General features: G+C 47.5%; 1 protein-coding gene across 1 annotated transcript in view; it reads left to right on the top strand.

The window, feature by feature from the left end:
* The window catches only part of c3b.2 (complement component c3b, tandem duplicate 2), a 75,638-nt gene extending 53,168 nt beyond the window's left edge, over positions 1 to 22,470 (top strand). Inside the window, exons 28-43 of the mRNA XM_056279726.1 lie at positions 151 to 310; positions 1,323 to 1,439; positions 2,411 to 2,567; positions 6,261 to 6,424; positions 6,967 to 7,119; positions 8,632 to 8,691; positions 9,214 to 9,304; positions 10,544 to 10,595; positions 13,024 to 13,111; positions 13,507 to 13,596; positions 14,579 to 14,684; positions 16,086 to 16,175; positions 16,767 to 16,850; positions 19,258 to 19,338; positions 21,304 to 21,451; positions 21,811 to 22,470. Of these exons, the coding sequence (XP_056135701.1) occupies positions 151 to 310; positions 1,323 to 1,439; positions 2,411 to 2,567; positions 6,261 to 6,424; positions 6,967 to 7,119; positions 8,632 to 8,691; positions 9,214 to 9,304; positions 10,544 to 10,595; positions 13,024 to 13,111; positions 13,507 to 13,596; positions 14,579 to 14,684; positions 16,086 to 16,175; positions 16,767 to 16,850; positions 19,258 to 19,338; positions 21,304 to 21,451; positions 21,811 to 21,955 (1,786 nt within the window). The 3' untranslated portion in view covers positions 21,956 to 22,470. The remainder of the gene's footprint in view (positions 1 to 150; positions 311 to 1,322; positions 1,440 to 2,410; positions 2,568 to 6,260; positions 6,425 to 6,966; positions 7,120 to 8,631; positions 8,692 to 9,213; positions 9,305 to 10,543; positions 10,596 to 13,023; positions 13,112 to 13,506; positions 13,597 to 14,578; positions 14,685 to 16,085; positions 16,176 to 16,766; positions 16,851 to 19,257; positions 19,339 to 21,303; positions 21,452 to 21,810) is intronic.
* The last annotated feature ends 397 nt before the right edge of the window (positions 22,471 to 22,867 follow it).

Consider the following 22,867-nt stretch of genomic DNA (forward strand, 5'->3'; position numbering starts at 1 on the left):
AAAAATTAAGAAATAAAATTGTTTAATTCTGCATTTGGGAGGAATGTTTCCCTGATATTGATCTGCGACGCGGGGGTGATATTTTCTATTTTCATTCTTTCTATTGACTGCTGCATCACTGAATGAAATGAAAGGTGAATTTGATTTCAGGATCACTGCTTACGTGGTGAAAGTCTTTGCCATGGCTCACACTGTCGTGGGTGTGGATGAGCAGGAGGTGTGTGACGCTCTGCTCTATCTGCTGGAGAACAAACAGGAGCGTCGCGGACAATTCCGAGAGGACAACCCCGTCTTCACCATGCACATGACTGTGAGAAAGACACACACACACACACAACGCTCACTTCTTGTTTTCCTCTTCTTGTGAGGATGCCTCAGTACGTATGTTTCCATCCCATTTGTCAAGCCCATTTTTAGCAAACTTTTCCCCACGTTCAATTCTTATTTTGCAAAAGCTCACATGATGGAGGCCCTGTGATGGCCTGGCGGCCTGTCCAGGGTGTCTCCCCAACTGCCGCCCAATGACTGCTGGGATAGGCGCCAGCATCCCCGCGACCCTGAGAGCAGGATAAGCGGTTTGGACAATGGATGGATGGATGGATGGACGACATGATGGAAACCCATTAGCCCCTAACACTACCTAACACTAACCTTAACCACCAGCTCAACCTTAACCTTTGCCCTAATGGTAATGATGTTGAAATATAGAAACGTCGTAATCTATACTTGGCTGCCCCTCAGTGAGTGGCTCAGGTGTGTGTGTGTGTGTGTGTGTTACAGCTAATTTAGATATATCCATAACTTAACAAGGGGTGGCACAGTGGCGCAGTGGTTAGCGCAGCCGCCTCACAGCAAGAAGGTTGTGGGTTCGAGCCCCGGGGTAGTCCAACCTTGGGGGGTCGTCCCGGGTTGTCCTCTGTGTGGAGTTTGCATGTACTTCCTGTGTCTGCGTGGGTTTCCTCCGGGTGCTCCGGTTTCCTCCCACAGTCCAGAGACACGTAGGTCAGGTGAATCGGCCGTACTAAATTGCCCCTAGGTATGAATGTGTGTGTGTGTGTGTGTGTGTGTGTGTATGTCGGCCCTGTGTGATGGTCTGGCGGCCTGTCCAGGGTGTCTCCCCACCTGCTGCCCAATGACTGCTGAAATAGGCTCCAGCATCCCTGCAACCCTGAGAGCAGGATAAGCGGTTCGGATAATGGATGGATGGATAGCATAACTTAACAAAGAATTATTGTAGTTTGACACATTTTTGTTAAGATACGCGTTTTTGCTGTTCACTTATTTCAGAAAAAAAACCTCTTTTCTCTCCTGTATGTCTCCAGGGCGGTCTACGTGGTGGAGACTCTGAGATCACTCTGACAGCCTTCGTCCTCATAGCGCTGGTCGAGGCTGAGGAGGCTGGCATCCAGTGTACCGGAGACCCTGGGGTGAATGTGGAGGTAATGGAGATATATGTTGCTATAGTTGGTCCTTTTACAAGGATGAAAAGAAAGGAATTCAAGTATCTCGGGGTCTTGTTCACGAGTGAGAGTAGGACGGAGTGGGAGATTGACAGGTGGATTGGTGCAGCATCAGCAGTACTGCGGACGTTGTACCGGACGGTTGTGGTGAAGAGGGAGCTGAGCCGGAAGGCAAAGCTCTCAATTACCAGTCAATCTTCGTTCCAACCCTCACCTATGGTCATGAGCTTTGGGTAGTGACTGAAAGGGTGATATCGCGGATACAAGCGGCTGAAATGAGTTTCCTCCGTAGGGTGTCTGGGCTCAGCCTTAGAGATAGGGTGAGGAGCTCACACATCCGGAGCGAGCTTGGAGTAGAGCCGCTGCTCCTTTACGTTGAAAGAAGCCAGTTGAGGTGGTTCGGTCATTTGATTAGGATGCCTCCTGGCCGCCTTCCTTTGGAGGTTTTCCGGGCATGTCCAATTGGGAGGAGACCCCGGGGTAGACCCAGACTACATGTCCAATCTGGCCTGGGAACGCCTTGGGATCTCCCAGGAGGAGCTGGAGGGCGATGCTGGGGAGAGGGACGTCTGGAGTGCCCTACTTTGCTTGCTGCCACCGCGACCCGACCCCGGAGAAGCGGCTGAAGATGAGATGAGATGAAAAGAAGGAGTGAAAGGATGAACACTTGAGCAGACGGCATGATAATAGATCAAAGGTTGATAGATGGATGTATGACAGACAGATGATTGAACGAATGGATGAACGGATTTAAAAGTGGATGAGCACATGGATGGACTGAAAGGTGAGAGGATACGTTGATGAAGGCTCCCTCTCTGTGATGGGAAATACTATTTCTGATTTGAAAGATTTCCAAATGGGTTTGTCGCAAAGTTTGCCATAATGGTTTTTTGAAGGGAATCCAGAATGGACGTCAGTACTGTAGTTGTTGTTTTGTCTTCTGTGTATAGGCTGCCATCCGTAAGACAGCCACCTACCTGAAAACAGCCTTGAACTCCCCGTCGAGGAGACCCTACACTGTCGCTATCGCCTCTTACGCGCTGACTCTGCTCGCAAAAGACAGTGTTTTCGACCCTACACGTCTGCTACTAAGAGCTGCATCTCCAGGTACCGTCCCATTTTCTGTCTGACTCTGCCTTTTTATAAGACGAGATGGGTGGTCAATAAACATGATTAGTGTTGTTTTTCAGGTTTAATGTTGAATTCGGAAACACTTTAAATTACAGGCTGTTCATCATGCGAAATTAACCAAGTAATATATATAAGTAAATAGTAATATACAAGTAAAATAGATGTAAATCAGGAATCAGGGACAATTCATTGTAATTTCTTACAGGTACTTGCGTACACAAAGAAACCAAATTTCATTTTTCCCAGTTAGCAGTTAGCTTAGCCTGCCCCGCTTCCGCGTCCTGTCGGACCGCCCTTGGTGTTCCCTCTTCGGTCGCAGCTCCAGGCAGGGCCGTGGTCCCTGGGCTGACAGTACGCAGCAGGCCAAGCTCTCTCAGCCGATCCAGCGCCAGCTCTCCCAGCCACTAAAAGGGAAACAAATCGACGATCAAAATAAAAACTTTACACAATGACAGAAATTAAGACGCAGACATATGTAGACATGGACGAGGACACTGCATAGTCAGTACTGGGTGAAGCCGCCGCAAACGTGAGTTCTTGCCGCCATCTTACCGCACCTCCACACATCGCAAGTTAATTAAACTATGATGACAGTGTATGAGTTAAATAAGGTCTTTGTATGGGCAGCACAGTGGCCCAGTGGTTAGCACTCGTGGCTCACAGCAAGCAAGAAGGTCCTAGGTTTGAACCCCAGGCCGTCCCAGGTCCTTTCGTTGAGGAGTTTGCTTGTTCTCCCCGTGTCTGCATGGGTTTCCTCCAGGTGCTCCGGTTTCCTCTCACCATCAGAAAGACATGCATGTTAGGATAAATACTTCTGTCTGTGCCCCTGAGCAAGGCAATGGGAAGAAGAACTGGAGTTGGTCCCCGGGCGCTGCAGCTGCCCACTGCTGCTATACAATAGGATGGGTTAAATGCAGAGAACACATATCATTGTAACCTGTACAATGAAAAAATAAAGTGGCTTTCTTTCTTTTTTTAGTCTATATCTCTAGTTGGCTTGCTTGTCATTATGATCTACATCACACTATATGGGATAAATTCGCAAATCACATTGTACTGAACGTACACATTTTGAATCCTTTGTGTTACAGGGATAAATGGTAATTAGCTGTTAAACTTGAATATCCATCCATCCAACCATCCATTATCCAAGCCGCGTATCCTGCTCTCAGGGTCGCGGGGATGCTGGAGCCTATCCCAGCAGTCATTGGGTGGCAGGTGGGGAGACACCCTGGACAGGCCACCAGGCCATCACAGGGCTCACACACACACACACACACACACACACACACCTAGCAACAATTTAGTATGGCCGGGTCACTTTTCCTGCATGTCTTGCATGTCAGAGCCCCCGGACGAAACCCACGCAGACACAGGGAGAAAACGCAAACTCCACACAGAGGACGACCCGGGATGACCCCCAACGTTGGACTACCCCGGAGCTCGAACCCAGGACCTTCTCGCAGTGAAGCACAAGTGCTAACCACTGGGCCACTGTGCTGCTCATAAAAAGACCTTATTTCACTCCAGGGACGTGTGGTCAGGGGAGGCAGGTGAGGCAGAGCCTCACCTTTCATCATGAAAAGAAAAAACAAATGATGATAAAATAAAATAAAAATTAATATTTGTCTACTGATCTGTGCTATAAATGTAATTTATGTACAATTCCAATAATTGAAATCATTTTTATTATCCAAATCGCTGAATTTGCATATTTCCTGTTCAATTAGAGGGGAGATACGCGAGTTGAGGCAGCGAGGAGTGGAGCCTCACCTCGGGTTGCGCAATCCCTCACAAACTGGGTTGAGCGCGTGCCTTTCGCTTTCTCACGGTTTGTCACCAATGTCGTCGTGTTTGTAGACACTTTTATTATGTGTCCTCACTTTCCTTAAAATAGTTAATGTATTTCATGTGTGTGTATAACGTATTTAGTCTTGCTGATCTGACATAAAACCGCACTGAAAAAGCGTGAGATGAGGCAGCCAGTACCTCTGCCTCACTGAAGGGGGCGTATGCGTGAGCCCACGGGTTTACAGGACGCTTTCTTCTGCTGTTGCTCTTCTTTAACGCAGAGTCAAGTTCACTACAGCAGTTCGTTTATTTTGAAAAAAAATTCTGACCGCAACAATGGTAGATTCTCTATCTAAGCTCAAAAGTTTCTCAAAACTGGACTTTCAATCAAAAAGCCAAGGGATAAATGATGATAATGATAAATGAAGACCAATGCCGGAGCTAAAAGGTTTGCTTCAAACAACGGGACAGAAGATAACTCGCCCTTTTCAAACGGAGCGGTGGTGGTGCACCCGACAAGACTGGCTGTGTGGCTGTGCCACAAGAAACCGCCTTTTCTGCTTTCCCGGTCTTTTGTCCTCAACACGCGGTAATGTCTGGACTAACTAACACAGGGTTTTGTGACTTGAAAAATCTACCAAGAAGCCTCAGCAAACATGAAAGATCCACTACTCATATTCAAAGCCAAATTGCTTTGAAAACTTGTGGATCTTCAAGAATAGATTTGGCTTTGGATGAACAACGGCGACTAAGCATTTCCGTCCACAATGCTTAAGGTAAAGGAAACCCGGGAGGTTTTAAAAGACCTCATTAATGCAGCAACCTGCTTCCTAGCCAAACAGCAACTGGCATTTCGTGGTGACGATGAGAGTACAAGCTCTTCTAATCGTGGCAACTATGTAGAACTATTACAGGCTTTTGCAGAGAAAGATGAAAGGTTAGCTAGACATTTGGAGACATCCGCTGTGTTTTCTGGCTTGTCAAACAGAATTCAGAACGATTTAATTGAAGCAATCGGTGATGTGATAAGAAACCATATCAAAAGGGAGATTAATGCAGCCCCGTTTGTTGCTGTAGAAGTAGACGAGACAACGGATGTCACAAACAAAGCCCAGATCATTTTGCGTTATGTGGCTAAAAGTGAGTCGGCATGTGAAGTGAGGGAGGCCTTTTTGGGCTTTGATGATGTTAGTGATGACAGACGGGCCCCGGCTATAGCTGAGTATGTCTTGGGAGTGTTGGAGAAATGCAAGTGTGTCGAAAAGCTGGTAGCTCAGACTTATGACGGAGCGGCTGTGGTGTCATCAGAGCCGCTCCTTCACCAAATATGTACCTTAATTATTTGTGTGTAAAGAATGCTGATGAGATATGAAACACAAGCAGTAGTCGATGTGCAAGCTGCCAAATGAATGGTGAATTGAAGCTTCTATATTGGGTTCATATATTTGTAAATCTGACTCTGAAAAAGTCAGTGCCTCACCAGCCACGAACCTCACCGCACGTCACTGTTTCACTCATACACTGTCATCATAGTTTAATTACATCGACTTTACTTGTATATTACTTGGTTAATTTTGCATAATGAACAGCCTGTAATTTAAAGTGTTGCCAAATTCCACTAACCACTGCGCCACCATGCCGCCAAAACTAAAATATAAGCTGAATAATGTCCTGCTGGTTAACATAGCCACAGTAAAGACAGCCCGATGTGAAAGCTGGCGAGAGGGTAGAGTAGCTTATGCACAGTATTTGAAATATAGACCCACTTCTACGTCATATATAGTGTTAAAACATATGGTACCCCTCTAACTGAGATAAATGTTATGGAAAAGCCATTGTAAACCATTGGTGAAAAGAGGGTATGTACTCTGTCTGCAGATGGCAACCACTGGCCTGACAGCCAGAGCAGCCTGTTCACCCTGGAGGCCACCGGCTACGCCCTCCTGGCCCTGGTGAAGGGCGGCCACATGGAAAAAGCGGCTGCACCCTTCAAATGGCTCACCAGGCAACGAAGGATAGGCGGAGGTTACGGTTCGACGCAGGTACCATGGGGGGGGGGGGTCGTCAGTAAAAATACCCCAACTATGTACCATAGAAAGCTGTGTGTAATCAGGTTGTCGTCCCAACCAAACACTACACCAGCTGATTTTATGTTTGAGTCCCCTATTCTCTGGGTGTAGGTGTGCACGTTAATGAAGCGTTTTATCGGAGTAGAAAGCTGTACAAGCACGGCTGCTGATGGCGGCCGGTTGGACACGATCTCTACGTCTGGTCAAATAAAAGTGGATGCATAATTCGAAAAATTATTCACAGCCCGGTAATCTGATGAAGGTTTGGCATTTGCCTCTTGAAAATAAGAAGATATAACAATCAAGAGCCAAAATTATTACAATTAATTAACACTAATAACGTTAGGCTATGATATGGGCACATGCCCTCTGCGAGAGACTGTTTCGATTTTTTTTTTTCCCCTCCGATTGTTAAATGCTACAGATTAACGTTCCTTGGAAATTAATTAAACACATTCTGCATCTAATTCATTCATTCAATCGTTCCCCTGCCCTCCTTCCTTCAATCTCCCTAGTCCACCATGGTGGTCCTTCAGGCTCTGTCGGCGTACCTGCTTGAAAAGCCTCCAGAGGACCTCAGCATGGAGGTCAACATCAGAGGAGCAGGCCGCAGGGCTCTCCGCTACCACTTTGACCCGAAGACCTCCTACTTGGCGCGCTCCTCCAGGGTAAGATGGGTAAAACTGGGCACACACTGCGTGTTTGATAGCGGCCATGAGAGTACTGTCCAATAGCAGGGCAATCAAGTTTCAAGTTTACTTATCAAATGCACAACAATACAGCGGTGGCAGTGAAATGCCGAGGATTCAGGCTAACTTCAGAAGAAGCTATAAAATATAACATTTAAAGTTAAACTAGAATCTGAAATTGAAGCGTATTTACAGGCCAAATTAAAATTAAACTAGAATTGAGGGTGTCTGGGTAGCGCGGTGGTCTATTCCATTGCCTGCCATTAAAGGGATCGGCGGTTCGAATCCCCATGTTACCTCCAGCTTGGTCGGGCGTCCTTACAGACACAATTGGCTGTGTCTGCAGGTGGGGAGCCGGATGTGGGTATGTGTCCTGGTCACTGCACTAGCGCCTCCTCTTGGTCGGTCGGGGCGCCTGTTCGGGGGGGAGGGGGAACTGGGGGGAATAGCGTGATCCTCCCACGCGCTACGTCCTCCTGGCGAAACTCCTCACTGTCAGGTGAAAAGAAGCGGCTGGTGACGCCACGTGTATCAGAGGAGGCATGTGGTAGTCTGCAGCCCTCCCCGGATCAGCAGAGGAGGTGGAGCAGCGACTTGGAAGAGTGTGGCACAAAAAAGAAATTCAAAAAAAATTCAACTAGAATCTAAAATTTACAATAAAACATGTTACATTCACCAGTCAATGGATTGGAAGAATATAAGTGAATGTGAAACATCAGTAAGCGAGGGGAGGAGGATCAGCAGGTGCGAGGTGGTAGGATTTGCTGGATGCGAACTTGTGCAGCCTTCAGTGTCTTCTGCAGGAATAATTTGACACATTAGCAGCTGAACATGGAAGTAATAAAGAAATGAACAAATGCATTCAAAACTGTTTTCATAACAGTGAGTGTGAAGTAACAGTAACACTATAATAACTACACACTATGAAGCATTAGTTAAGTATTAGTAACGACTGAGTTCATCTTTTGTAAAGCATTTGTAAAGTATTTGTAAAGCATATATGAAAAGCATTTGTAAAAGACATTCTCCAATGTTAATGAGTGTGTTAACAGATGTTTCATAAATACTTATAAATCTTCAGATGGTTCAGAATTAACCCTTAATTGCAGTATTAATAAGTATTTATTAGCTATTAGCTAGCTAAAAACTAGCTTCCACAAATAAGTATTGGGTAACACTTTATAATAACTACACACTATGAAACATTAGTTAAGTATTAGTGACCACTGACAACTAGTACTGAATACATAACTAAAAACTAGTAACTACCTGAATTAATCATGAATTGTAGTATTAATAAGTATTTATAAACCATCTATTGACACACTCACTGGTGCATGTCTTGCTTTACAAATTCTTAATTCAGTAGTTAGTAATGATTAATTCTTCATAGTGTGTAGTTATTCTGAAGTGTTATCGAAGTAATATTTGCACATCTGTTTGTTGACAAATATTTCCTGAACAGTTTCTTCTTCTCTGTTGCTTTCGCAGGTCCCCCTGGATGCGGAAATTGAAGTGGAAGCACAAGGGAATGGACAGGGAATATTGGAAGTATGGCAACATGTCTACATTGGTGGGATATATATATATATATATATATATATATATATATATTCCACTCCTCCTTAGTTGAGCACTCTTATCAACACCATTGATGGTTTCCGGGAAAAAAAACGCTCTCTCTCTCTCTATATATATATGTGTGTGTGTGCGTGTGCGTGTGTGTTGTTTGTCAAGGTTTATCTGATTTTTTAAAAATACTGTTGGAACCCATGAAATCCATTAAAACCTACACATAGTGTAAGTAAAAGAAATTAAAATTCATGGTAGTTAATTTAGAAATTTTTGACTGGTTTAGAATTGGGCTTTTTCCAATTTCTTGAAAAAGGAATTTTTGGAAATCCAAGATCTTATCCACCTGAAGTTACAAGTGTGAGGAAATGTTTCAGTGACCATGTGGAAGTCTTTTTTAGGTCTGTCAGCGCTGGTTAAAGCCAGTTACCTTTCTCTCAGAAGTGTTCTTGTTAATCTGCGTGCAGGGTCATTTCCTCACACTATCAACTTTGACCTCAGGTCGTGACCTATTACAACCAGCTGCACGAGGCGGACGAGGAAGAGGGCTGTAAAGACTTTGAGCTCAGCGTCGCCATTGAAGAATCCAGGGGTAGGTCAAATTCCCTCACACCGTTACACTAATAGTGGTGCGTAGTTTAATGCCACACCCAGTCATTCGATTTCTCCACGAATAAAGCACATGCACCTTTACAATACTTTCATTATCTGTCGTCTCAAATCAGTCAAGTTCAAGTCGTGTTTTCCCCACACAGACATGGATTTAATGGGGCGTCCGGGTAGCATGGCGGTCTATTCTGTTGCCTACCAACGTGGACATCGCCGGTTCGAATCCCCGTGTTACCTCCGGCTTGGTCAGGCGTCCCTACAGACACAGTTGCCTGTGCCTGCGGGTGGGAAGCTGGATGTGGGTATGTGTCCTGGTCGCTGCACGAGCGCCTCCTCTGGTCAGTCGGGAGGGGGAACTGGGGGGAATAGCGTGAGCCTCCCACGCGCTACGTCCCCCTGGTGAAACTCCTCGCTGTCAGGTGAAAAGAAGCAGCTGGCGACTCCACATGTATCGGAGGAGACATGTGGTAGTCTGCAGCCCTAGCTGGATCAGCATAGGGGGTGAATCAGTGACCGGGACGGTTCGGAAAACAGGGTAAACGGCCAAGTGCAACTGGGGAGAAAATTGGGGGAGACATGGATTTAATGTCGGTGAAGAGGAAATCAACTTTGTTTTTCTTTTTTGGGGGATTTTTCTCCCCGATTTTACCTGGCCAATCACCCCTGTCTCTGAGCTTTCCTGGTCATTGCTCCAACCCCTCTGCTGATCCAGGGAGGGCTGCAGACTACCACATGCCTCCTCCGATACATGTGGAGTCGCCAGCCGCTTCTTTTCACCTGACAGTGAGGAGTTTCTCCAGGGGGACGTAGCGCATGGGAGGATCACGCTATTCGCCCCCAGTTCCCCCTTCCCCTTGAACAGGCGCCCAGACCAACCAGAAGAGGTGTTAGTGCAGCGACTAGGACACATACCCACATCCGGCTTCCCACCCGCAGTCATGGCCAATTGTGTCCGTAGGGATGCCCGACCAAGCCGGAGGTAACACGGGGATTCGAACCAGCGATCCCTGTGTTCGTAGGCAACGGAATAGACTGTTACGCTACACGGACGCCCTATGAAATTAACTTTTATGACATATATGAGCACACTTTCATGAAGTGGTCGGCAAAAAAAAATATCAATACACTTAGGACGAAATACAGCTGCTAAGATTTTATGGATTTACAATTTTATCACATGGATACAAAATTAACCAATGACCGTGTCTGTTTGTCCCTGCAGAGAAGCCTCCAGCTGACGTGGAAAAATCCTACCAGCTCACCATTCGTGTGAGGTGAACAACTATTTTATCACACTTCCTCTCACGTTTTGTCTCGCTTATTCACACAGGGAAAGTTGAAAAGGAGCAAATATGCTCCTTGTTAGCAAGGTGCCGACCTTCCTCACGCTAACGTCATCAATTTTGTCATTGGTCAGCCCCGATGTAACAACTGGAAGTGGCGCCTTTTTCCGCGGCGTTTTGACAGTGGTTGCTGCGGAAGGAGAACGCGTGTTAATTCATTTTTCCTTGACCCGCACGTTCCAAGCTGGAGGAAGCTAAAGTTATCCGTACGCCTAATTCTGCCGCAAACTTCATGGATTTGGTAAAGGAATTCCACTCGGCATAGTCATGCAGTATTCCCACAGTACTACTCTTAAAGGAAAACTGCAGTATTTTTACTCTAAGTCGTTATTTTGCTATCGTTAGTTAAACCAAGAATTGATTCAGTATCTCCCCCCCCCTTTTTTTTTTCTCCCCAATTGTATCCGGCCAATTACCCGACTCTTCCGAGCCGTCCCAATCTCTGCTCCACCCCCTCTGCCGAACTGGGGAGGGCTGCAGACTACCAAACGCCTCCCCCGATACATGTGGAGTCGCCAGCTGCTTCTTTTCACCTGACAGTGAGGAATTTTGCCAGGGGGAGGTAGCGTGTGGGGGGGTCACACTATTCACCTCCCCCCGAACAGGCGCCGACCAACAAGATGCTAGTTTAGCAACCGGGACACATACCCACATCCGGCTTCCCACCTGCAGACACGGCCAATTGTGTCTTTAAGGACGCCCGACCAAGCCAGCGGTAACACGGGGATTTGATCCGGCGATCCCCGTGTTGGTAGGCAACGGAGTAGACCGCCACGCCACCCAGACGGCTCACAAGAATTGATTCAGTATTGCGCGGGCTCACATCAGCACACCGAGTTGCAATGTAATCCTTCAGCGCACCAGTGCTTAGGTTAAAAAACACTGTAGTTTAAGGCTCATTTTTAACCCACTTGACTAGCTACTCAATAGGCCGTCATCACACCATCCACCTTTTGAGGAAAAAGTGCTCCTTCAACTACATTTTGGTCTGAAGTAAGAGTCAAAAAAGTTGCATGGTCAGGGATCAGGAACATTTATTTGTTGTTTCATTTCATGTATGCAAGTGCATGAAATGAAACAAAATATCGTTTCCAACAGCTCACAGCAGTGCAACGCAAAGACAAAAACACATCCGAACTACAAGAACACATATATCCAAGCTACAAGAACACATATGTCCAAGCTACAAGAACACATATATCCAAGCTACAAGAATACATATATCCAAGCTACAAGAACACATATGTCCAAGCTACAAGAACACATATATCCAAGCTACAAGAACACATATGTCCAAGCTACAAGAACACATATATCCAAGCTACAAGAACACATATATCCAAGCTACAAGAACACATATATCCAAGCTACAAGAACACATATGTCCAAGCTACAAGAACACATATATCCAAGCTACAAGAACACATATATCCAAGCTACAAGAACACATATGTCCAAGCTACAAAATAACTACAAAAGCTACAAAACTAAAAAAACACATATCCAGCATATCCAAAAAAAAAAAGAAATCACTGGCCAAGAGAACGAACACCAGCCAGGATGACTGTTGGAACTGCCGGTCTGCATGGGCTAGCAGTTAGCTTAGCCTGCCCCGCTTCTGCATCCTGTCAGACCGCCCTCGGTGCTTCCTCTTCAGGCGCAACTCCGGGCAGGGCGTGGTCCTTTGGCCCACAGGACGCAGCAGACCAGGCTCCCTCGGCCGATCCAATGCCAGCTCTCCCAGCCAGACACCCTCGACACACCTCCCCCCACTCCACACGACGACACCAAAAACACCACAGTCAACGGCCAGACGAGGCTGCTGCCAGAACACCCTTGGTGTTGTCGGAGCTGCCGGTCTGCATGGGCTAGCAGTTAGCTTAGCCTGCCCCGCTTCTGTGTCCTATCAGACTGCCCTCAGTGCTTCCTCTTCCTGCGCAGCTCCGGGCAGGGCCGTGGTCCCTGGGCCCACAGGACGCAACAGACCAAGTTCTCCCAGCCCGTCCGGCGCCAGCTCTTTCAGCCATTAAACAAATACGCAAACTTAGATGCACATGATGACAAAGACATCTGCATTCGCTTGGTGGCTCTCGGGAGTTGCTGACAACTGTCAGAGAAAATGTATTAAGCCGTTATGATCGGTTCGCTCACATAAAAAGCAAATGACATTTTGTTTGCTCCTCCAAAAAAGTCCAAGTACCCCCCCCCCAGTTCCGCCCCCCCTAAAAAGACTTTAGTTCAGCATCTTCAGTTCGGAAAAAGCGGAATGATTTAATGTAATTTTTTGTTGTTGTTGAATAAATTTCGTTTTTTTGTTGTTGTATGATCTTTACCGTCTTCATCTTTATCTGTCTCACAGAGCTTTAGGCCCCAGAGATGTCAGGATGGTGATCCTGGATGTCAGTCTGCCTACAGGCTTTACCCCAGACCAGTCTGACCTGGAGCAGGTAGACACCAACCCTGACTTCTGTCCCAGCAACACATCACAAAGTTTAAGCTCAGTACTGGCCATTTGCAGAGACACAGTGCAGCACTTTTACACACGATAACTTGGCGCCATCGACAGACGAGGAGTGTTATAACTGCTTTTTTTTGTCTTTTATTCTCATTACCTGTCAAAAAGTGAGATAGCTAACAATCCCGTCTATGTTTTTCATCACTTGCAGTATCCCGCTTTTTCATCATGGCCTACAACAGACAACGCATGCCAACATTAAACACTAAACACTGTGTTCTTTTACGGACATCCCACGGCCCACCTACCCCCACCCCCGGCAGCATAGTTTGAAAATCAGGACATCGCTGTTCATATTTACAGCTCCGTGCTTGTTTTTGTGTCCAGCTTACGAACAGGGTGGATCATTACATCAGCAATTTCCAGGTCGTTGACAACCTGAGTGACAGGGGCTCCCTCATCCTCCACCTCTTCAAGGTAACAGCAGCCACCGGCTCCCGTGATGGTGAAAAGTCCCCCACATTTCTCCAGTGTGTGAAAATATATATGCACATGCAACTGTTTGCACCAGATGTTCACACTTATGCCCTGTCTCTGTTTTTGTACTTGGCACATTCATTCCAAATTATTTCAGTATAGACAAGCTGATGCCAAGGTCATATTTGCCCTGCATGTTCCTCCTATATATATATATATATATATATATATATATATATATATATATATATATATATACATAAATATATATATCTTCTTTACATAGTGGGCTCTACTCTGCTGTGTCCTATTCTTCTGGGTTGTTCTCTTCCTTTGTTCTATTCTCTGCTCCACTGTATTCCGCCCCCCCCCCTTTTCTCTCCAATCGTATCCGGCCAATTACCGCACTCTTCCCAGCCATCCCAGTCGCTGCTCCACACCCTCTGCTGATCCGGGGAGGGCTGCAGACTACCACATGCCTCCTCTGATACATGTGGAGTTGCCAGCCGCTTCTTTTCACCTGACAGTGAAGTGTTTCACCAGGGGGACGTAGCACGTGGGAGGATCACGCTATTCCCCCCAGTTCCCCCTCCCCCCCGAACAGGCACCTCGACCATCCAGAGGAGTTGCTAGTGCAGCGACCAGGAAACATAGCCACAGCTGACTTCCCACCCGTAGACACGGCCAATTGTGTCTGTAGGGATGCCCAGCCAAGCCGGAGGTAACACGGGGATTCAAACCTGCGATCCCTGTGTTGGTAGGCAACGGAATAGACCACCACGCCACCCGAATGCCCTTGCCCCACTATAGTCTGCCTTGCTCGAGTACGATCTGCTCCGCTCTCCCCGACGATGCACTTTTCTGCATTGCTCTGCCCTTTGCATGAGGCTTTATAACGGCGGTGGGATAATGTGCTACTGAACAATCTGAACAGCTGTCTCTGTTTCTGTTCCACTCTGTTGTATTTGTTGTACTCTCTCAGGTCTCTCACCGAGAGCCAGAGATCCTGACCTTCAAGCTTCAGCAGAGGTTCAGGGTGGGCATCCTCCAGCCCTCCTCTGTCACCGTCTACGAGTACTACAACCCAGGTAGGAAACCAACAGCCAGTCCAGCAACAATAACAAACGACACGTCCAGGTTGACACTCGCCGGACATGAAAAACACATGTTCGATACCTCTGAAGCAGCTTCAGACACTGGCATACACCGTGGCTCGGACAGAGCCGTCTTCACCGTTCAGGTTTGTCTGATGAGTTTCAGGACGCTTTTTTTGTAATCAAAGTACGGTTCGCGCGGCTGCAACTGAACTCTTTGTATGAGTGGCGCTATGATCTGTCTTCCTTTTTTTTTCTGGACCCCCCCCCCCCAATTGTATCCAGAGAATGTAAAACGTGTAAAAAAGGGGGGGGGGATAAAGAGCAAAATAGAAAGAAAGAGGAGGGAGCAGGTTACACTAGCCTTACCAGGAATCAGGAACAATTGATTGTAATTTCTTAGACGTACTTGTGTACGCAAAGAAATGAAATTTCGTTTCCCCCAGCCCACAGCAGTGTAACACAAAAAACACACATCCAAATTTTCCCAAAAACGGCACCACCAAAAACATAAACAACAGAGAGAAGAAATAAAAACAAAACAAAGTTATCAACACAGTCCACCCTGCAACACAGTCCAAAAAAACCTCCTGTGTCCAGAGAAGGAACTCCAGCCAGGATGACTGTCGGAAGTGCCGGTCTGCATGGGCTAGCAGTTAGCTTAGCCCGCCCCACCTCCGCGCCCTGCCAGACCGCCCTCGGCGTTTCCTCCCCGGGCACAGCTCCAGGCAGGGGCCGTGGTCCCTGGGCCCATCGGACAAAGCAGACCAGGCTCCCCCAGCCGATCCAACGCCAACTCTCCCAGCCAGACACCCTCGACACACGACGACGCAGACGCCGACAAAAGCACCACACGGTCGATGCTAGGCGAGGACGCCGCCAGACCGCCGCGGTGTTTTCTCTCGGGTACAACTCCGGAAAGGGCCGTAAGCTCTCTCGGCCATCAAATAATATTAAAAAAAAAACACTTCACACGAAAGACACAAACTTAGACGCCGACAAAGACACTGCACGGTCGGCACTGGGTGAGGTCGCCGCAAACGTGAGTTCGCGCCGCCTATCACACTGAGGATGGAACTGCCCTCCAAATCATACTACCAGCTAAACTATTTATGTCACGTAAGAGACATTTGAGCAACTGTACAAAAACTGCAATGAACATATGTTGGAAATATACATGACAAAAAAGAAATAATGCGACCCTGAGAGCAGGATAATGGCTTAGATAATGGATGGATGGATGGGGGTATTTCTGTTCAGGACTTGAAAAACAACAGTGATATCTGGTTTTTGCACTACAACATGTATGCCGACCTCAGTTGAAGCGTGAGGTGACTTTCGGGTTGTTTTGAGTGTTGGGATGCCAAGCCTGCTGATTCTGTCTCTCTCTGTCAGACCACCGCTGTAGTCACCTTTATACTCCCACCGAGGACCGGGAGGATCTCAGTCAGATCTGCCAGAACAACGTCTGCCGCTGCACGCAGGGTAAGTGTGTGCATGGTGTGTCTGCCACTCAGGAAATGTGTGTGTGTGTGTGTGTGTGTTCGTGTTCTCCTGGATCGCCACCTTGCCGTAGTGGAGAAGCATGCGTGTACCAATGATCCCAAGAGCTGTGCCGCCCGGGGCTTGGCTCCTGGTAGAGTCACCCAAGGCGGACAGGTCAAGGGGGATGTTCCAGATGAAGCGCGATCCAACAAAGACCTCAACGGCAGAGCTGGTGGAAGATGCCTCCAGGTCAAAGCAGCAGTGCAGATGGATGAAGGCTGCAACAGAGGGTGGCCCCTAATCATCTTGGTTCTCCATGCCGTTGGACTCTGACCACCCCCTACCAAGGACCTTGTGGTGGCTGCAGGTGCATCAGCCACTCCACGTAAAAAGCTGTCACGCGCAGGCGTCCTCCCATTATGCCGCTCCAGGATCAGCCTCTACGCCCACCTGAAGACCCAGAGGGACCCAGAGGGAGGACGGTCATACTCGACCCCGAGTGTCCGCTGATGATGATGATGATGATGATGATGTGGGTGGGGGGGTGTAGCACCCAACAGCATCAGTGCTAACCTGATCTCTAATTTTTAGGTGACTGTTGTGTTTCCAAGAGTGACAGCGAAACTTTCCCAGACAAAACAAGAGAGACGTTTGCCTGCAGAACTTTACACCATGGTATGATACAGTGATACACTCTCCCTTGCTCAGAATCAAATCACACACACTCACACACACACACACACACACACACACACACACACTCACTCACTCACTCACTCACTCACTCACTCACTCACTCACTCACTCTCACACACACACACACACACACACACACACACACAACTTTGAACCACTCCATCAATCCATGCAAATTGGCATTTTGGTCACCATCTTTATCCAGAGTGCCTTATATTATTTTCAGCACATACATTTTACCTTCAGTTGGATGCATCATCGCTGTATTCTACCAACTGAGTCACACGGATTCGTACTCCCAACCATGTCATAGTCAGAGCGATCCCAGAGAGCAAAGAATCTTTGGCCCTATTATGGCCCACATCTGCAGTTATCTAACAGCCCACATTTGGCCTTGAATGACGGCATTGACCCAGGGTGAGCGTGGCTGCTTCAACTCAGCCACACTTGGGCCACATTTGGGCCACATCTGGCCCACATAGTATGTGCGATAAGCCCATTTCATTACATTTGGGCCATGTCTGGCCCACACAACACCTGCCGTAATCCAAGTCAGGTCCGGCTTATGACATTTGGGCCACGTCTGGCCCACAAAACAGTTGCCAGTGCCGTTACTGAGCCGTAAGGACCAAAAGCGTCCCAGATTAGGCCCAAATGTGTCTGCTATCTGGGATGGGACTCGTTCTTCTCCACAACACCACATACAACAATAAAATACGCATGATAGAAAACACATAAAAACTAGGTAAATTCATAAACAATCTTTATATTGATGTTATTGTGGATTACATTACAAGAAAGAGAAAAAAAATTAAGAATAGCATGAAAAACTGGACAATGTTAGCAATTAGCTAAACAGGGTAAACAATAGCTAGTAACATTACCACCAAAAATGCAAATCTTGATTGGAAACGATTATGATTTTCAACATCATCTCTATATGTTGTGGGGACAACAGTCCATTAGCAGCCAGTGCTGAGCAGTCGTCTTTGTGTGGAACAGTGTCCACCAGTGACATCACTGGTGAGCCGTCCATCCCATCATCGTTAGTGGATGACATTAAGTCAAGTCAGTTTTATTTGTATAGCACATTTCATACACAAGTAAGCTCAGTGTGCTTGACGGTAAAACAGAGAAAACATGAAACAAATGAGATAGAAAACACAAATATAAAGTACTCCATGTACATAAAACAACATTTCAGATGCAACACAAATACATATATACAGTTTTTATAACCCCTGTCCTGTTCCTACTACATCACTCACACGTGCACTACAACAGGTGCACACAGACACACACACACTCTCACGCACACTAACTACCAAAAGCCTGAGAAAAAAGGGTGTCCAGGTGGCGTGGCGGTCTAGTCCGTTGCCTACCAACACGGGGATCAGCGGTTCAAATCCCCATGTTACCGCCGGCTTGGTCGGGCGTCCCTACAGACACAATCGGCTGTGTCTGCAGGTGGGGATCCGGATGTAGGTATGTGTCCTGGTCGCTGCACTGGCGCCTCCTCTGGTTGGTTGGGGCGCCTGTTCGGGGAGAGGGGGAACCGGGGGGAGTAGCGTGATCCTTCTACACACTACGTCCCCCTGGTGAAACTCCTCACTGTCAGGTGAAAAGAAGCAGCTGGTGACTCCACATGAATCGGAGGAGGCGTGTGGTAGTCTGCAGCCCTCCTCGGACTGGCAGAGGGGGTGGAGCAGCGATCAGGACGGCTCGGAAGAGTGGGGTAATTGGTCAGATACAATTGGGGAACCCCCCCCGGGGAACCCCCCCCCCCAAAAAAGCCTGAAAGAAGGTAAAGGAAGCGTTAACGACACTTCTAGGCAAGACGCCCCGCGTAGCGTTTAAGTGCTAGGATTGGCCAGATTGGCTGGTACTCGTTGCCTCCGTTGGTTGGGTTAGTTAAGGTTAGGGTTAGGGCGGGGTTAAGGTTAGCTAATCAGAGGCAGAGTAGGGGCGGGTCTTCATAGAATCCTAGCGCCTGGATGCTACGCGGGGCGTGTCTTGCCTAGAGAACTACACCTTTGGTATTGAGACACTGGTACATGTAGGCAATGTAGGAAAAGCTCTCTTGGCAGGAGGACATCAATTCCTCCGTCAAAGCTAATTTCGCAAAAGCGGTTCTATTTTTTTGGGGGGGGGGTTCCCCCTTTTTCTCCTCAACGGTTGTAGTTTTAAAAGACTAGATATGGAGACCACCAGTACTCACTGGATTATTACAGGTGAAATTTCCCTTTGAATTCAAAGCAAATTCCTGTAGCAAGAAATGGTGAATGTGTGAACGTAATTTTGCAAACCTGCTGCATAATCAGCCCTACAGTGGCTGGTCCGGTCCTGCCTCATTACTGACTAGTTAAGGTGTGATTCTGCCCTGCAGTGTACAAGGTGACGGTGCTGAATATCAGCCAGAGCTACTACGACACATATGACATGGAACTCACACAGGTTATCAAGATGGGTAAGTTGATGTAATTGAACACACACACACACACACACACATATGTACGCACCCAGTAAACACAATGTACACTCGTGTGCACCGTGTCGGCACCAAATGCACACATCTTCGCACAATCTATTGCACTGCCATTAGTGTTGTTGTTATATTATCTGACTTGTCAATACAAAAACATACTCAAACTCAGTGGGGACAGGGTAGGTCAGTGGTCAGATAAACCTTGAACAGTATCTCAACCAACCAAGAGGTAAGGATTTCCCCTCAAGTATTAGTAGAGTAACGTTGCTTTGATGCCTGTTTAACATCAGCTTGCAACACTGTACAACTTGTAACACTAGCTTTCCTCAACCACACGTCAGTATGGTAGACAGTAACATGCTCCTGTCGTATAACTATTTCATGCCATTTTTTGTTCCTTGCTTTCCCAGTTATCTCCCTTTTTATGAACCTCTCCAAACTTCTGATTAAGACAAACTTTCAGCCACAACCTTTAGATTCACACCCTCTGGTGCTTAGTGTATAGTTGGTACAGTTTTGGGATTATCATCTCATCATCATAAGCCGCTTTTCCGGGGTTGGGTCACGGTGGCAGAGAGCTAAGTAGGTCACTCCAGACATCCCTCTCCCCAGCAACGCCCTCCAGCTCCTCCTGGGGGATCCCAAGGTGTTCCCAGGCCAGAGTGGACATATAGTCCCTCCAGCAAGTTCTGGGTCTACACCAGGGTCTCCTCCCAGTTGGACATGCCCAGAAAATCTCCAAAGGAAGGCGCCCAGGAGGCATCCTAATTAGATGGCCAAATCACCTCAACTGGCTCCTTTTGACGCAAAGGAGCAGCAGCTGTACGCCGAGCTCCCTCCGGATGTCCGAGCTCCTCAGCCTATCTCTAAGGCTGAGCCCAGACACCCTACGGAGGAAACTCATTTCAGCTGCTTGTATCCGCAATCTCAGCCTTTTGGTCACTGCCCAAAGCTCATGAGCATAGGTGAGGGTTGGAACGAAGATTGACTGGTAAATTGAGAGCTTTGCCTTCTGGCTCAGCTCCCTCTTCACCACAACGGTCCGGTACAATGTCCACGTTACTGCTGATGCTGCACCAATCCGCCTGTCAATCTCCCGCTCCATCCTCCCCTCACTTGTGAACAAGACCCCGAGATACTTGAACTCCTTCACTTGAGGCAACAACTCATCCCCAACCCGGAGGGAGCAAGCCACCATTTTCCGGTAGAGAACCATGGCCTCAGACTTGGAGGTGCGGACTCTCATCCCGCCCATTTCACACTCAGCTGCAAACCACCCCAGTGTGCGCTGGAGGTCGCGTTCTGGTGAAGCCAACAAAACCACATCATCTGTGAAGAGCAGAGATGCAGTTCTGATGTTCCCAAAACAGACACACTCCTCACCTTGGCTGTGCCTTGGGACCCTGTCCATGAATATCACAAACAGAATCGGGGGATAAGGGACAACCTTGGCGGACTCCGACACCCACCGAAAACGTGTTTGACTTTGTGCTGAGAATGTGGACACAGCTCTCACTTTGGTTATACAAAGACCAGATGGTTTGCAGCAACTGCCTTGGTACCCCATACTCCCGCAGTATCCCCCAGAGAGTTCCCCAGGGTACATGGTTGTAAGCCTTCTCCAAGTCCACAAACACATGTAGATTGGCTGGCCAAACTCCCATGCCCCCCTCAGCACTTCCGCCAAGGGTAAAGAGTTGGTCCATTGTTCCGCGGCCAGGATGGAATCCGCATTGTTCCTCCCGGATTCGAGGTTCAACAATCAGTCGGAGCCTCCTTTCCAGCACCCTAGAGTAGACTGTTCCAGGGAGGCTGAGCAATGTGATGCCCCAATAATTGGAGCACACCGTCCAGTTTTGGGATTACTCAGAACAAATTCACTACTGTAACACAGAAATACAAAACCAATGAACTGTTTATTTCAAATCTCTCCTTCCCTCTGTTTAGGAAATGAGGCTGCAGTTCAGGCTGGCCAGAGGAGGTTGTTTATGTCTCATGGAGGCTGCAGAGATGGTCTCCATTTACAGGAGGGCTCACAATACCTCATCATTGGCCCCGAACAAGACCTGTGGAAAACGAGCCGTGACACTTTCAGGTGAGGAGGCTAAATGACAAAGATCAGTTTGGTCAGTAGTGATAACGTGCGTTGGCGACTATTTGCTCTTTCTTCAAAACACAAGTGTTTGCATCGGGTGTTTGCAACTGTATTATCATTCCAAATGGTCCAGACCCCATCCAGCCATGGTGCTCATATCGTGGAAGCAATGTATTGACAGGGCGAGTAAGAGCTGGAAGAGCTGGGAAAACTGGAAAAACTTAACACAGCCAAAAATGAATCAGATGTCATTTCCAGATTGGGTGTCCTGTAGATATGCATTTATTTGGCTTTTTTTCCCCCAATCCAGGACACGATGAGATGTATCTAAACTTTTACTTTTCTTCTCCTTCTGACAGATTTAACTACATGTTAGGCAAAAACACCTGGGTGGAGCGCTGGCCTTCATCTGCCGAGTGCACCAGCGATCCCAGTCTGCAGTCTAAATGCACTGCCCTGAAGGAGGCTGCCTTTGAGCTGTCCGTCAACGCCTGCAGGCTTTAGATGTCCGCCGCGTGGAAAAAGATCTCTCCGTGCCTCCCTGTTGCAAGAAGAGCAAACCATTGATTTCATACGCAAAGTTTCGGTCACCATCCTGAATTCAGTCTGTGCACGGAGGATCTTTGACGTCCGACCAATATCGGTGGTCAGATTTAACTTTTCATATCTAAAAACCTTGAGCGTGGTATTGTAAGACATGCAGCAGCGTTCGTTTTTTATTTGTAAATGACAAATATTGTGTTTTTATACAGTAGTCCGTAGCTGTTCATAGTCGTCTCAGAGCTGTGGGGGCGTGGTCGCGTCTTCATTAATATTCATGAGATGATCTTTGGTTGACAACTGCAAGCAGGGGTTGGTGGTAAGGGCGGGTGGGGTTTGATGGTTTGATCTGATTGGCTGTATGTAAATCGGTGTCCGATGACGTCACGCGCGTCCGATCTGAAACCCAACCGCAGTGTCAAAGTTGATATTGACCTCAGTGGCACGAGGAGAATATTGTAATTAAAATGCAGACTATCCCTCCTGCGATTGGCTCTTTTGTTGGCTGACATATTTACAGTTCTGCAGACGTTTGCGGTTGGATATTGGGAATTAAAGTCCGTGACGAAACCACAAATGCCAAGTGAGTAAATGTGCAGCGTTACTTGTTCAAATAGGAAACGTGTTACAGGTACCGGCTGGTCTCCATGGCGACGGAATATAGTCTCTGTTCAAAACAGATAAAAGTAGAGAGACACGAGACGCGAGAGTTCGCATCTGTCGGGCTGTTCGCTGTCTGAAGAACGGAAGCCTGGCTGGCCCAACTTTACCAACTAGCGCTCCCGTGTACTCGGAGCTCCCCCTTGTGGCGGACGTAGGAAGAACAGTTTCACAAAGTTGTACATTGAAGCCGGCGCACGCGCACAAAAACACGCC

This window comes from Lampris incognitus, chromosome 5, assembly GCF_029633865.1.
Source record: "Lampris incognitus isolate fLamInc1 chromosome 5, fLamInc1.hap2, whole genome shotgun sequence".
Lineage (NCBI taxonomy): Eukaryota > Metazoa > Chordata > Actinopteri > Lampriformes > Lampridae > Lampris > Lampris incognitus.